The sequence below is a fragment of the Triticum aestivum genome, chromosome 1A, assembly GCF_018294505.1.
Source record: "Triticum aestivum cultivar Chinese Spring chromosome 1A, IWGSC CS RefSeq v2.1, whole genome shotgun sequence".
NCBI classification, from domain to species: domain Eukaryota; kingdom Viridiplantae; phylum Streptophyta; class Magnoliopsida; order Poales; family Poaceae; genus Triticum; species Triticum aestivum.
The window spans coordinates 51,840,195-51,853,657 of NC_057794.1; the positions used below are offsets into that span (position 1 = coordinate 51,840,195).

Consider the following 13,463-nt stretch of genomic DNA (forward strand, 5'->3'; position numbering starts at 1 on the left):
CCGATTACCAGTTCGCCGCCTCTATCTGGGAAAAAGAATACTGCAACATCATCTTTGTTGCAAAAAAATTTCTGCAACAAGAACTATGTTGCGAAAAATTCTGTAACAAGTCCTCTGTTGCAAAAAAAAAATCTTGTTGCAAAATAATTCTGTAACAAGACCTTTGTTGCATTTTTTTTGCAACATCACCTCTGTTGGAAAGGTTTTTACAACACGGCGTATGTTAGAAATGTTTCTGCAACACCACTCTTATTGCAAGAGAGGTGACACACATGGATGAGTAGATCGGACGGCCCCCCGCATCAATCCAACGCCCAACGGCGAATATTTTCTAGTTATCGGTCAGCTGATGCGTAGTAGCCCCTAATTTATAATGCATGTCTAATTAATATGTGTAATTAATTGCTTGACTAATTAATTTCATGCACTAGTGGACGAGGCAGAGATTGGGCAAAAGACAATTGGGATGAATTTTGGGCTGCGCTACACGTCGGCCGGTGGATTAGTTAAAAACATCCGCCGCCTGGCTGGCCGTTGGATGGACGCGCTGCTGGCCGTCCAATGTACCACCCACGTTCCCCACCTCCCTTTTGCAACAAGTGCGGTGTTGCAGAGACAAGGGTCGTGCTACGCGTCTGTCGGTTGAAGTTCGGGAAGGTTCGACCACCTCCCACGCCGTTAGATCTTCCCACGTGAGCGTCACAAATTGCAACAAGCTAGTTGTTACGGTCATCTCTCTACAACAACGACTTTGTTGCAAACCACACTGAAGAGTTATCGTGTGACTTCACGAATTGCAACAAGTTGGTTGTTGCTGAAACAAAGACTTTGTGCGGAGACGTGATGTAACTTTTGCAACAATGGTTTTGTTGCAGAAATTTTTGCAATTGTGGTGATGTTGCAGAAAAAAATGTCTCCACTTTTATGCAACAAAGGCAATGTTGCAGAATTTTTTTTGCCTTCACATTCATGCAACGTAGGTGATGTTGCGGAGCAAGTTTCGCAACATTACAGATGTTGCGGAATTTATTTGCAATGAATAGGGTTGGCCAGGTAGTAGGGACCAAGCACGTGCACCAAGTCTTCATGCGAGTCACGCGCCCTCACGATCCAGTGGACCAATGGGCCGCGATCTGACGGCCGCGCGAGCGACGGATGCAGCGAGAAAGATCGGCAGGTTGATTGAAAGATTTTCCATGTTTTTTTGGTGCATGCGAACGAATGAAACGACTACACGACCCCCTTTAATAATTGTAATATGCAACAATCCAAAAAATAGTCTAACAAGAATTAAAATCCATACATGATTCACACCATTATTGAGTCACAAGTGCAATAAGATATCCCAAGCAACTAGCAAGTGAAGGAATAAAATGTGCACCAACACACACATGCGAATAGCAGTACATAAAACATTGGTATCAAATTCTCAGCCATAAAAAGGACCGGGCCAACAAAACATAAGAGCACACATAAGGGCCCCTTTGATTTGTAGGATTCAAAACGCGAGAATAGGAAAAACATAGGATTAGAATGTCATACTCATCTCAATTCTACAAGATTCTGGATTGTTTGATCACTTCATAGGAAAAATAAATAATTCTTTCTAACATGTTTGAGTGGATGCTAGAAATCCTATGAGAAGTAGTACAAAGAAATCCTTAGATTTTTTTTCTATAAGATCTAATCCTATGAGTCAAACAACCAATGTACGAAAAATTCCTAACGGTTATAATCTTGCAAGATTTCTAACAACATTCTCTAAATCAGAGGAGCTATAAGAGAAGTTTTTTATTATTAAAACTGGACACTTCACTATGAAAGAACAATAATGTGCAACTCGCCCTGCCTTAACAAGGCGAATGACTAACAACATGGTCCCAACACAAAGGATCATATATACTCCTTGCATCTGAGCATCAATTTGTACCAACTCATGTGCTACACAATCTGGAGAGCGCCTGCATGCTTTTTTTACACAGGAGGAAAACACATATAACATTTTTTTTTGAGAAATCACCACTTTATTCAAAAATGTATAGTGAGGTAATGGAGGAGGCGCTCGCGCACAATCGTGTTCGCCAGGGAGGGCTCCTCCTCCTCCACGGCCTTGCCGTGCCAGTTGTGGCGTGACGGTGACACCGACCGGTCGTAAGTGCTGCGGAGCAGGGAAGGAGGCTCCTCTTTGATGCGGCGTCCGATTTAGACACTGCGGTTGTGTGTGTGTGTGTGTGTGTGTGTGTGTGTGTGTGTGTGTGTGTGTGTGTGTGTGTGTGTGTGTATGTGTGTGTGTGTGTGTTGGGGGAGGGGGGGGGGGGCAACGCGGTGGCGAGGCGGTGAGGGAGGCGTCAGACCGTGACCGCTCAAGGACTCCAAGTGCGCCTGGTACTCCTCATTCGTCATGGCGGCCTCCGTGAGGAGCGGCGGATCCTCCTCGTCGCTGAAGGAGAGCATGATCTCCTCCATGTCTTCCAATGTCGGAGGAGGAAGGGTCCGGAGAATGTGGCCTACGACGCCAAGATCCGTCGAAAGAGTCGAATCCACCCGCCGGTGCAGAAAACCAACCTTTGTGGCCAGACTTTCCCACCGTGGAGGAGATGAGAGGAGTGACGACGGTGGTGAGCCGAGAGGAGAGGAGCTCCTCGGCGGATGTGCAGAGGATACAAAATGTGCTTTGGCCGACACTCTGTTTGAATAGTTGGGGCATGTAAAATGACGCCGATTCAATGCAACATAACGATCGGAATAGGCTTCTCGGTCGCCGCGTCCGCATTAAAGCGGCGTCGTCCTCCCACGCGATCGCGTCTCTTTGATCGGTGTCGAGGCCGTCGAGTCGCGTCCGCTATAGAGCGCCGAACCAGCCAAACCAGCACGAATGCGCGGTGATCATTCTAGAGCGGGACGCATGGCGCTGAGTTTGATGCTAGTTTGCACGAATTCGGACACGGCGATCTGAGGGACGGGCGTTGGATGCCTTCTTCTGAATGTAACCTGGCATACTCGTTGGAACGCTGCCAAGATCCCATATTCCTGAATGTAAACATAAATCCCATAGTATTCCATAGCGCAGACCTAAATTGAACACGCTCCCGCAACTGTAACGGCTCCCCTCGCGCGCCGACCGTCCCGCCTCCGCCGCCGCTCATCGTCGTCGTCCTCCTCCTAGCCGACGTCCGGCTTCCGCCTCCGCAACTCCTCCTCTCCCTAGCCGACGTCCCTCCGCGGCTGCTCCTCTCCCATCTCGCCGATGTCCCGCCCCCGCCTCCGCCACTGCTCCTGCTTCACCACGCCCATGTCCCGCATCCGCTTCCGCCGCCGCCTCTCCTCTTCCACCTCACGACCCACACCCTCCTGGTCTCCCCGCGCCGCCTTTGCGGCGGCCACGGAGCGCGTCCGCGACGGAACGCTCAGCCCGCAAGACGCACACCACCTGTTCGACGAATTGTTTCAGCAGGCCACCCCGGTCCCCGACCGCCCCCTCAACGGATTCCTTGCCGCCCTCACCCGTGCCACGCCCTCCGAGGCCTGCAGAGACGGCCCTGCTCTCGCCCTCTCCCTCTTCAACCGTGTCTACCGAGAAGAAGCCGGCATGCGGGTGGCGCCGCCGACCATCTTCACCTACGGCGTCCTCATGAACTGCTGCTGCCGCATGCGTCGTCCGGAACTTGGGCTCGCCTTCTTCGGCCGCCTCCTAAGGACGGGCCTGAAGGAAGACAAGATCGTCGCCAACACTGTCCTCAAGTGCCTGTGCTGCGCTAAACGGGCAGACGACGCTGTGAAAGTGCTGCTTCATACGATGACCGAGCTGGGGTGTGTGCCTGATGCCTTCTCATACGCCATTGTCCTGAAGAGCTTATGTGATGATAACAGGAGCCAGCAGGCGCTCTACCTGCTCCGGATGATGGCGAAAGAAGAAGGTGTGTGCTCCCCTGACGTGGTCACATATAACACCGTCATTCATGGCTTCTTTAAGGAAGGAAAAATAGGCAAGGCCTGCAATCTATTCCATGAAATGACGAAGCAAGGGTTTGTGCCTAATGTGGTGACATATAACTCGGTTATCAATGCATTGTGCAAGGCCCGAGCAATGGACAATGCAGAGTTGTTCCTTCGGCAGATGGTTGATAACGGCGTTCAACCGAATAAAGTGACATATACTAGCATGATCCATGGATATTCCACTTTGGGCCAGTGGAAAGAGGCGACTAAACTGTTCAGAGAAATGACAAGCAGTGGTCTTATACCAGATATTGTCACTTGGAACTCGTTCATTGACTCCCTTTGCAAGCATGGAAGGAGCAAAGAAGCTGCAGAAATTTTTCATTCCATGTCTGCAAAGGGCCACAAGCCTGATATCATCTCCTACACCACTCTTCTTCATGGGTATGCCAATGAAGGAAGCTTTCCTGATATGATGAGTCTCTTTAAGTCAATGGAAGGCGACGGTACTGTAGCCAACTGCCAATTTTTCAACATATTAATTGATGCATATGCTAAACGAGGAATGATGGACGAAGCTATGCTCATATTTACTGAAATGCCAGGACAAGGAGTCAATCCAAATGTAGTCACCTATTCAACTGTGATAGCTTCACTTTGCAGAATGGGTAGGCTGGCTGATGCAATGAATAAGTTCAGTGAGATGATTGGTACGGGAGTACAACCGAACACAGTTGTTTATCACTCCCTAGTTCAGGGCTTATGTACACATGGTGATTTGGTGAAAGCGAAGGAGTTGATTTCTGAAATGATGAATAAAGGTATTCCTCGTCCAAACATTGCATTCTTCAGTTCAATAGTACACAGTCTATGCAAAGAAGGAAGGGTTATGGATGCACACCATATCTTTGACTTGGTTAAAGACATAGGGGAGAGATCTGACATCATTATGTTTAATACGCTGATTGATGGATATTGCCTAGTCGGTGAGATGGGCAAAGCAGTCAGTGTACTAGATGTCATGATATCAGCCGGCATTGAGCCTGATATCTTTACATATAATACACTTGTCAATGGTTATTTTAAGAGTGGAAGGATCGATGATGGGTTGAATCTGTTCAGAGAAATGTCACATAAGAAAATTAAACCTACAACTGTTACATATAACATCATACTGGATGGATTATTTCGTGCTGGGAGAACCGTTGCTGCCAAGAAAATGCTCCATGAGTTGATCGGATGTGGAACAACAGTGAGCTTGTCCACATACAACATAATTCTTAAAGGACTTTGTAGAAATAATTGCACCGACGAAGCAATCGTCATGTTCCAGAAATTACACACAATTAATGTAAAGTTCAATATCACAACACTCAATACCATGATTAATTCAATGTACACTGTTCAGAGAAGAGAAGAAGCTAAAGATTTGTTTGCTGCAATATCAGACAGCGGGTTGGTGCCCAATGCCTCTACATACGGCATAATGATACGAAATCTTCTAAAAGAAGGATCAGTGGAAGAAGCTGACAGTATGTTCTTATCAATGGAGAGGAGTGGTTGTGCTCCTTGCTCTCGTCTTTTAAATGATACTATTAGAACGTTATTGGAGAAGGGGGAGATAGTCAAGGCCGGAAATTATATGTCTAAAGTTGATGGCAAGAGCATCTCACTTGAAGCTTCAACTTGTTCATTGTTGTTGTCTCTGTTTTCTGGGAAAGGTAAATATCGTGAACAAATACAATTGCTCCCTGTAAAATACCAATTCTTCGGTGGAGTTAGTTGATGCACTGGAATCAGCAGATAAGTGTTCGTGTGGTTTGGAGCTCCTCCCTCTCAACGGTGTGGACAAGTGCCTCACCAAGATTGAGCTGGGTGATGGTGCCACACTGCCACCATGGTGTTCTGGTCGGTGCTTAGCTGCTGGGCGTGTATCCTATGGACATCGCTCCTAAATCCTAATCTGTACGCCACCTCCACGCATGGGCCATCTGGTGTGTGATGTGTTTGCTAATGGTAAAAGATATCAAGCTATTTGGAGTTCTCTGAACCTCAGCATATCAAGTGTGTTTTGGGCCGATGGCAGTTATAGTAAAATCAATGAACTATTCTACATCATCAAGCTGTTTGGCGTTCTCTGAACCCCCCAGCACCAGGAGCTTGATGATTTTACTACCTGACCGATCTCGAGGTATTGAAACCTGTGTACATAAAGTTTGAACTTTCATTCAGTCTCCTGTACATCCTCCAGTTTATGATGAATGGATATTTACTCCCAGAAAAGACAGAATGAGCATTGTGTAGTGATCTAATTTTCTTATGGTTTTGTATATATACCTTTAGTTGTAGCACTAGCTAATTAAAAAAATGTAAGTATGTCCACAGTTTATTCTTGTTATCATTCTATTTTTTTCCAGGAAGCTTTCCTCACTTGTAGTAGCATTAAAAAACTAGAAGTTCCAGCAACATTATGCATTGACATTTAATTAGATAAAAAAACCATAAATTATACCAGCTCCAATAATTTGGTAAAGCTGGATGATCAGCTTCTGAGAAAGACCATCATCTTTTGTAGGCCATCTAACAAAGCTCAAGGTAATTTACATGTCATCCCTGCTAAAACTGAAATCATTCTGAACTCCTTGGGAGAGGCAGATCACATCTCTGAAGTATCTTGGCATACATATTTAGATTAAAGCCATACACAGGAGTATAAAACATCTCGACATCATAACTGATGAGAGCTCGTTATTTTCTTGCTATTTATACCTTGAGAACATTGTTTTTCATCTTGCTAACTGAACCTGCACATTTTTCTCCAGATGAAGTTTTTGTGAAGAGAAAGTAAATTGTTATCTTGTCATCCAGTGGATTGGTTAGTGAAATTGGCACTTCTGGTCATCTAACGTTGCTCCAACATGTACGTTCTATAAATATATCTTTTCAGACTTCCTCATAGAACATATTCTTGCCTTAGTTGTTAGTCTCTGAATTAACAGTGCTTGCATTTCTGGACATGTATGGCCATTGACCCTTCCCCGGACCCTGCGCAAGCGGGAGCTATATGCACCGGGCTGCCCTTTATGGCCATTGACTGCTCAATGCTATGTCTCTTTCTAAACTACATTAACAAATTACCATAGGAACTTAAACTACATGCTTGTAAAAAGTTAAAATTATCTTTGTATTTTATTGTTAAACAGTATTTGTCTGACTTTTTCAAACATGGTACGCATGTCAAACCTCGAGTTGAGTTCTTTTTTGTTTTTGAGCTTGAAGTAGTACTCCCTCCGTTCACTTTTGTAAGTCGTTTAGGACAGCTGAAATTGAACTGTTTTAGGTGGTGTCTTAAATGTCTAAAACGTCTTCAAAAGTGAATGGAGGGAGTACTAAACATCTCAATGCAAAAGCTCATTGTGCAAATCAGGGGAATTTATTCTATCATACTTAAACCTTTGTTTCTAAGAGCTTCGTGTTACTTTGCATTTCGAGGGATCTATCTCACCTCAATCTCCCAGGATCAATACCTGATTTTTTGCCATCACTTATGTGTATGTATGTGTCCTTCCTGATCTGACTCCGTGTTTCCAAACTGTGCAGCACAGAGCCCCTTAAATATGCTATTTCTTCGTCTGTGATGTAGATTCACCCACAAAGCAGCAGTGTGTCAATCATGATTTCGGGAGAATTCGTCATGCTGATATGGTGCCCTAACCAAAGCCAGGCTGTCAGTCTACATCTTATGCATGGGTTGCACCTGATAATATATTTAAGGTCTTAAAAGTTTGTATTATGCAATCTCAATTTTTGTTTAGGAAATAATTGCCAAATTCAGCCCTAGTTACCTACTGCAAGATTTTTATGTTTACTGAGCTAATATGCTCTTCAGAACTATTCTTATTAGGTTACCAAATTGTTCTCTCATGTGATGAGGAACGTGTTTATCATACGAACAAGTATTTGCTTGTCATTGAACTGGAGGATTTACTTATTCTTTTTATATAATTTAGCTATTGTACTGTATAAAGTTTACTTGGGCCTTCTTTTTCGGACTGATAAATCACGGTGGCTTAATCCAGTATATCCATTTGCTAGCATCTGTTTTTTTTTTTGCGGGATGCTAGCATCTGTGTTTTACCACCCTGCACAGAGAATAAGGCCCTGTTCGGTAATGGTCCGCTCCCGGAATCTGCGGAGCGGGTGACTGGCAACTCCACCATTTTGACCTACAGCTCCGCCAACTCCGCTCCGGGAGCTGTGGAGCGGAGCGATGCCGAACAGCCCATAAGTTGTCGTTGCCATCCTAATCCTAATCCTATCCTTCGTTTTCTTCCCTTTAATTTTCTTTCCCAGTAACTATTGTTTAATGCAGCACTGATCAATTGTAAAAGTGAGGGTCATCTCCTTACATATTTTCAGGGAGCACATGCCTCTCTGCCGACCACTTGCAGAAATGCAAAAATTTTATGAGAGCCAACGATGCCATCTCAGCGATGCAGGTCCCTTTGATCTCTCTGAAGTTGAAAGCTTTTGACTCGGCATCACATGGTGTGTGTTTCGATCTTACCCCGACAAATGCGATATGCTAAAAAAGCAAAAATGGAAAAAAATTCACTAAGCTAACACGAGCTATTTCGGGGGACGCCTCTTGGAGACCCTAGCAGCTATCGACGCATTGCTAAAACTTTGTAATGGTGATTGGTGCAGAGCTTATCTTTCACTTACACCAATACACCAAACTACTTTTGAAACTCAAGCATTATGTCAGATTTGACTCGCCCAGGTTGATGCGCTTGTTCTGGTGCATCAGTGACGCTTCCATCGTTGTCAATGGCATTTCGTATATCCCGAGATTGATTACAAGCGCAACACAGGCTCCACCAAGAGGACCCAATGTCTCCCTGCTTCCTCATCTTGGTCGCCGACATGCTCCAACGCTAATCATTAATGATGACCACAATCGATCACACATGAAACCCCTTGGCTGATGATCTCCCTTGCCCTGTAATCCAATTGCTATGACACCGACTCCATCTCGCTCCTGTGCGGTCGACGAGCCATATCTCCACCGTGTTGTGGTTCTGATCTTAAATTCAACAGAAACACAAGAGAACGAGAAGAACAAGGGGAAATCCCAATTCATTATGGCTAGTTACATACTGTACAATGTACTCCCTCCGTCTCATAATGTAAGACGCTTTTTGAAACTACACTAATGTTAAAAAATGTCTTACATTATGGGACAAAAGGAGTAGTAAACAGTAAAATGGGCAATTAAATGATAGCTCCTGCCCCCTCTTGCGTGCATCCACCTTGGACTCGAAAAAACACGCGATTCTCATCGAGGAGTTGCGGACCATCGTCGATGAGCTTTGCCACCAAGGAGGCATGGTCGCACTCGGCCTTGAGTTGTGCCTTGGCCTAGCAGTGCTCCTTCTCCTCGTCTCGAGAGATAACCTTAACGGGAGGCACGATGAAGGCCGTGAAGGGAAGGGAGGAAGTGAAGTCTTGTCCAACTCCTGAATTATAGTGGAGTGTCGCTGTGTCGTACGCGTGCCGCCACCTCTGCGGTGTTAGAAGGTGCCAAGCCACACGCGTGCGCCCGTGTCCGGGTTTTGGAACTCCTCGGCATAGTTGCTCGACGATTGGTGCCTTACACCCTAGTACGATGAGGAGGAGCTCGTGGGCATCTGACACGAAGGTGGAAGCAATTGCAACATCCCTTACCATGAGAAGGAGCTCGAGAGCGGTCGGTGTGGCGAGGAATTGGGTTGTGGCGGGGAGCTTGGGGGTGGCCAGAATCGAGCAGGTGGAGCAGATACGCCGGCGGGGAGCTCGAATCCGGTGGCAATCCGTTTAGGCGGCGGGAATGGGGGCGGGCCTCCGGGCAGCCAAGGGAGTGGTGACAGGGACAGGCGACTAGATTCGCGTGAGGCATCCACCGCGGTGGGGAAACTTCAGGGGCGGAAAGATGCGTTCCCGCAGGCGTGATTTGCGTTTTAGGTATTCAGCGGGTGCAGACCCGTATTTGCCAAGCCTATAACGGCTATAATCCCAAAAATTAAGTTTTGACCGCCATGCGAATTTAGATATGATATTAGGGCATCTTCAAAATTAAGTTTTGACCGCCATGCAAATTTAGATATGATATTAGGGCATCTTCAATGGCATCTCTTATATCGTACACACCATCCTTTTGCTGACGCGGATATGAGAGCTAGTCACTCAACTGCGTGCCCAAAAAGTCCGCCGGTATTTCAAATGAAAATTGAACCAAAAGGAAAAATTTCATGCAAACCAAATAAATTTCATGCAAACCGCTCAAGGTGCTACTCCCTCCGTTCCAAAATAGATGACCCAACTTTGTACTAAAATTAGTATAAAGTTGAGTCATCTATTTTAAAACGGAGAGAGTAGGTGGTAACCTCGTGTGCATGGCCTTCCTGGCCGACGGGACCTTCCTCGCCGTCCGCCCTGTCACTGTCGTCATGGTCCTTCTAGCAATGAAAGGGCATGTATGGGCCATGGCAACTTGGATTCGCCACCTCCTACCGCTCGGCTTTCTCCTCCGCCGCCATGCGCACGACCGTGTCAGCAACGGGCGCCATCCCGGTCTGCCCGCCCCACGCCTTGCCCTTACCGATGACGAGGACGGCAGCGCGCAACGAGTTGGCCACACGAATCTTGACGTGTTAGCCACCCAATCGATGAGAGGAACCCTAGCCGTGTTTTCTATCACACTAGTTGTGAGAAGAGACTCATTATTCTAGATAACGACATACGGTCGTACAATTAATCTTACTCCTTCCACATCATAAATAAAGTGATGCATTGCACAGGCCTTCAGTCAAAATCTTAGATCTTGACTACAAGTATCATTTAAATTATTGACATTTTCAATTTGAAAATCATACATATTGATTTGCCTCAAAAAATATTAGATCTTGGCGTGATAGAAAAATATAGGAGTGGTATATGACAGTATGATCTGCCTCCACAAGCAAAGCAAAGCAAAGCTATATCAGTCCCGTCCCGCCTCCCCCGCCGTCGATGTCCAGCCTCCACCTCCTCCTTCACTCCCACCCCGCCGCCCTCACGCTCCTGGTCTCCGCACGCCGCCTTTGCCGCTGCTACAGAGCGTGTCCGCGCCGGGACGCTCATCCCGGAAGACGCACACCACCTGTTCGACCAATTGCTACAGCAGTCCACTCCGGTCCCCGACCAAGCCCTGAACAGCTTCCTTGCCGCCCTCGCTCGTGCCCGTGCGCCAGACACCGACGCCTGCAGAGACGGCCCGGTGATGGCAAAGAGGGAAGGAGCCAGCAAGCGCTCGACCTGCTCCATGTGATGGCAAAAGGAGATGGTTGCTCCCCCGACGTGGTGGCTTATAGCACGGTCATCTATGGCTTTTTTAAGGAAGGTGAAGTAGGCAAGGCATGCAATCTATTCCATGAAATGATGCGACAAGGGGTTGTGCCTAATGTGGTGACGTATAGCTATAGATGCATTGTGCAAGGCTGGAGCAATGGGTAAGGCAGAGTTGTTCCTTCGGCGAATGGTTGATAACAGTGTTCAACCGGATAGGGTGACATATACTAGCATGATCCATGGATATTCCACTTTGGGCCGGTGGAAAGAGGCGACGAAAATGTTCAGAGAAATGACAGGCAGGGGCCTTATACCAAATATTGTCACTTGGAACTCGTTCATGGCCTACCTTTGCAAGCATGGAAAAAGCAAAGAAGCTACAGAAATTTTCTTTTCCATGGCTGCAAAGGGCAATAAGCCTAATATCATCACCTACGGTATTCTTCTTCATGGGTATGGCAATGAAGAAAGCTTTGTTGATATGATGAGTCTCTTTAATTCAATGAAAGGCAACGGTATTGTGGCCAACCGCCAGGTTTTCAACATATTAATTGATGCATATGCTAAACGAGGACTGATAGATGAAGCTGTTCTCATACTTACTGAAATGCGGGGACACGGACTGAGTCCGGATGTATTACCGAAAAAGGGTTTCCCCCCGCTTTGTATACAAAGCAACCAACCGAACCATACAGAGATAGGTGCTGGGGCGGAAGCAGCACAGTCACGCCCAAAAGAAACGACAGAGAAAGAGCAAAAGAAACAAATGCCGACAACGGCGGATCAACAAAAACGAAGAAGCCTCGCGATCGCTGCACCCACCGGGATCTTCCACTAGGCTCCAAGACTCCGAAGCGCTGGCACCTATCAACACCTCCAAGAAGGATCGGGACGATGACGACGCTGCTGCCAAGGGTTTCCACCGGTACACGACGAGGCGAGAGGAAGGGTAGCCCCCGATGCCCTCTCAGAAGGCCAGGTGGCACCCACAGGCGCCACCGCGCCGGTGTCGGCCACAGTCCGGATGTATTCACCTATTCAACTCTAGTATCTGCACTTTGCAGAATGGGTAAGCTAGCTGATGCTATGGATAAGTTCAGTGAGATGATTGGTACGGGAGTACAACCAGGCACAGTTGTTTATCACTCCCTAATTCAGGGTTTCTGTACACATGGCGATTTGGTGAAAGCAAAGGAGTTGGTATATGAAATGATGAACAAAGGTAGTCCTTGTCCAAACATTGCATTCTTCAGTTCAATAGTAGACAGTCTATGCAAAGAAGGAAGGGTTATGGATGCACACCATATCTTTGACTTGGTTAAAGACATAGGTGAGAGACCTGACATCATTATGTTTAATACGCTGATTGACGGATATTGCCTAGTCGGTGAGATGGAGAAAGCATGTGGTGTATTTGATGCCATGGTATCAGCTGTCGTTGAGCCTGATGTCATTACCTATAGTACACTTGTCAGTGGATATTGTAAAAGTGGAAGGATCGATGATGGGTTGAATCTGTTCACAGAAATGTTGCATAAGAAAGTTAAACCTACAACTGTTACATATGGCACCATACTGGATGGGTTATTTTGTGCTGGGAGATCTGCTGCTGCAAAGAAAGTGTTCCATGAGATGATCGAAAGTGGAATAATGGTGAGCATTTCTACATATAATATAATTCTTGGAGGACTTTGTAGAAATAATTGCGCAGATGAAGCGATCGTCCTATTCCAGAAATTGTGTGCAATGAATGTGAAGTTCAATATCACAACACTCAATACCATGCTTAATGCATTCTACAAGGTTCAAAGAAGAGAAGAAGCTAGTGATTTGTTTGCTGCATTACCAGCCAGCGGGTTGGTGCCTAATGCTTCTACTTACGGAGTAATGATACAAAATCTTCTAAAAGAAGGAGCGGTGGAAGAAGCTGACAGTATGTTCTCATCAATGGAGAAGAGTGGTTGTGCTCCTAGCTCTCGTTTTTTAAATTATATCATCAGAACGTTATTGGAAAAAGGGGAGATAGACAAGGCCGGAAAATATATGTCTAAAGTTGATGGGAAGACTATTTTGCTTGAAGCTTCAACTACTTCATTGCTGATGTCCCTCTTTTCAAGGGGAGGCAAATATCAGGAGCACATACTCTTGCTCCCTGC

At 46.2% G+C, this 13,463-nt stretch overlaps 1 protein-coding gene across 2 annotated transcripts; it reads left to right on the forward strand.

Moving 5' to 3' along the window:
- Nucleotides 1-2,974: 2,974 nt before the first annotated feature.
- LOC123189308 (protein Rf1, mitochondrial) lies at nt 2,975-8,012 on the forward strand. 2 transcript variants are annotated; one of them, XM_044601701.1, is made up of 3 exons: nt 2,975-6,130; nt 6,762-6,859; nt 7,540-8,012. In XM_044601701.1, the coding sequence occupies exon 1, from the start codon at nt 3,248-3,250 to the stop codon at nt 5,723-5,725; it is 2,478 nt and encodes an 825-aa protein (XP_044457636.1). In that variant the 5' UTR covers nt 2,975-3,247; the 3' UTR covers nt 5,726-6,130; nt 6,762-6,859; nt 7,540-8,012. The 2 variants fall into 2 exon arrangements, with proteins under 2 accessions (XP_044457636.1, XP_044457644.1); XM_044601709.1 differs by having other exon boundaries at nt 7,545-8,012.
- The last annotated feature ends 5,451 nt before the right edge of the window (nt 8,013-13,463 follow it).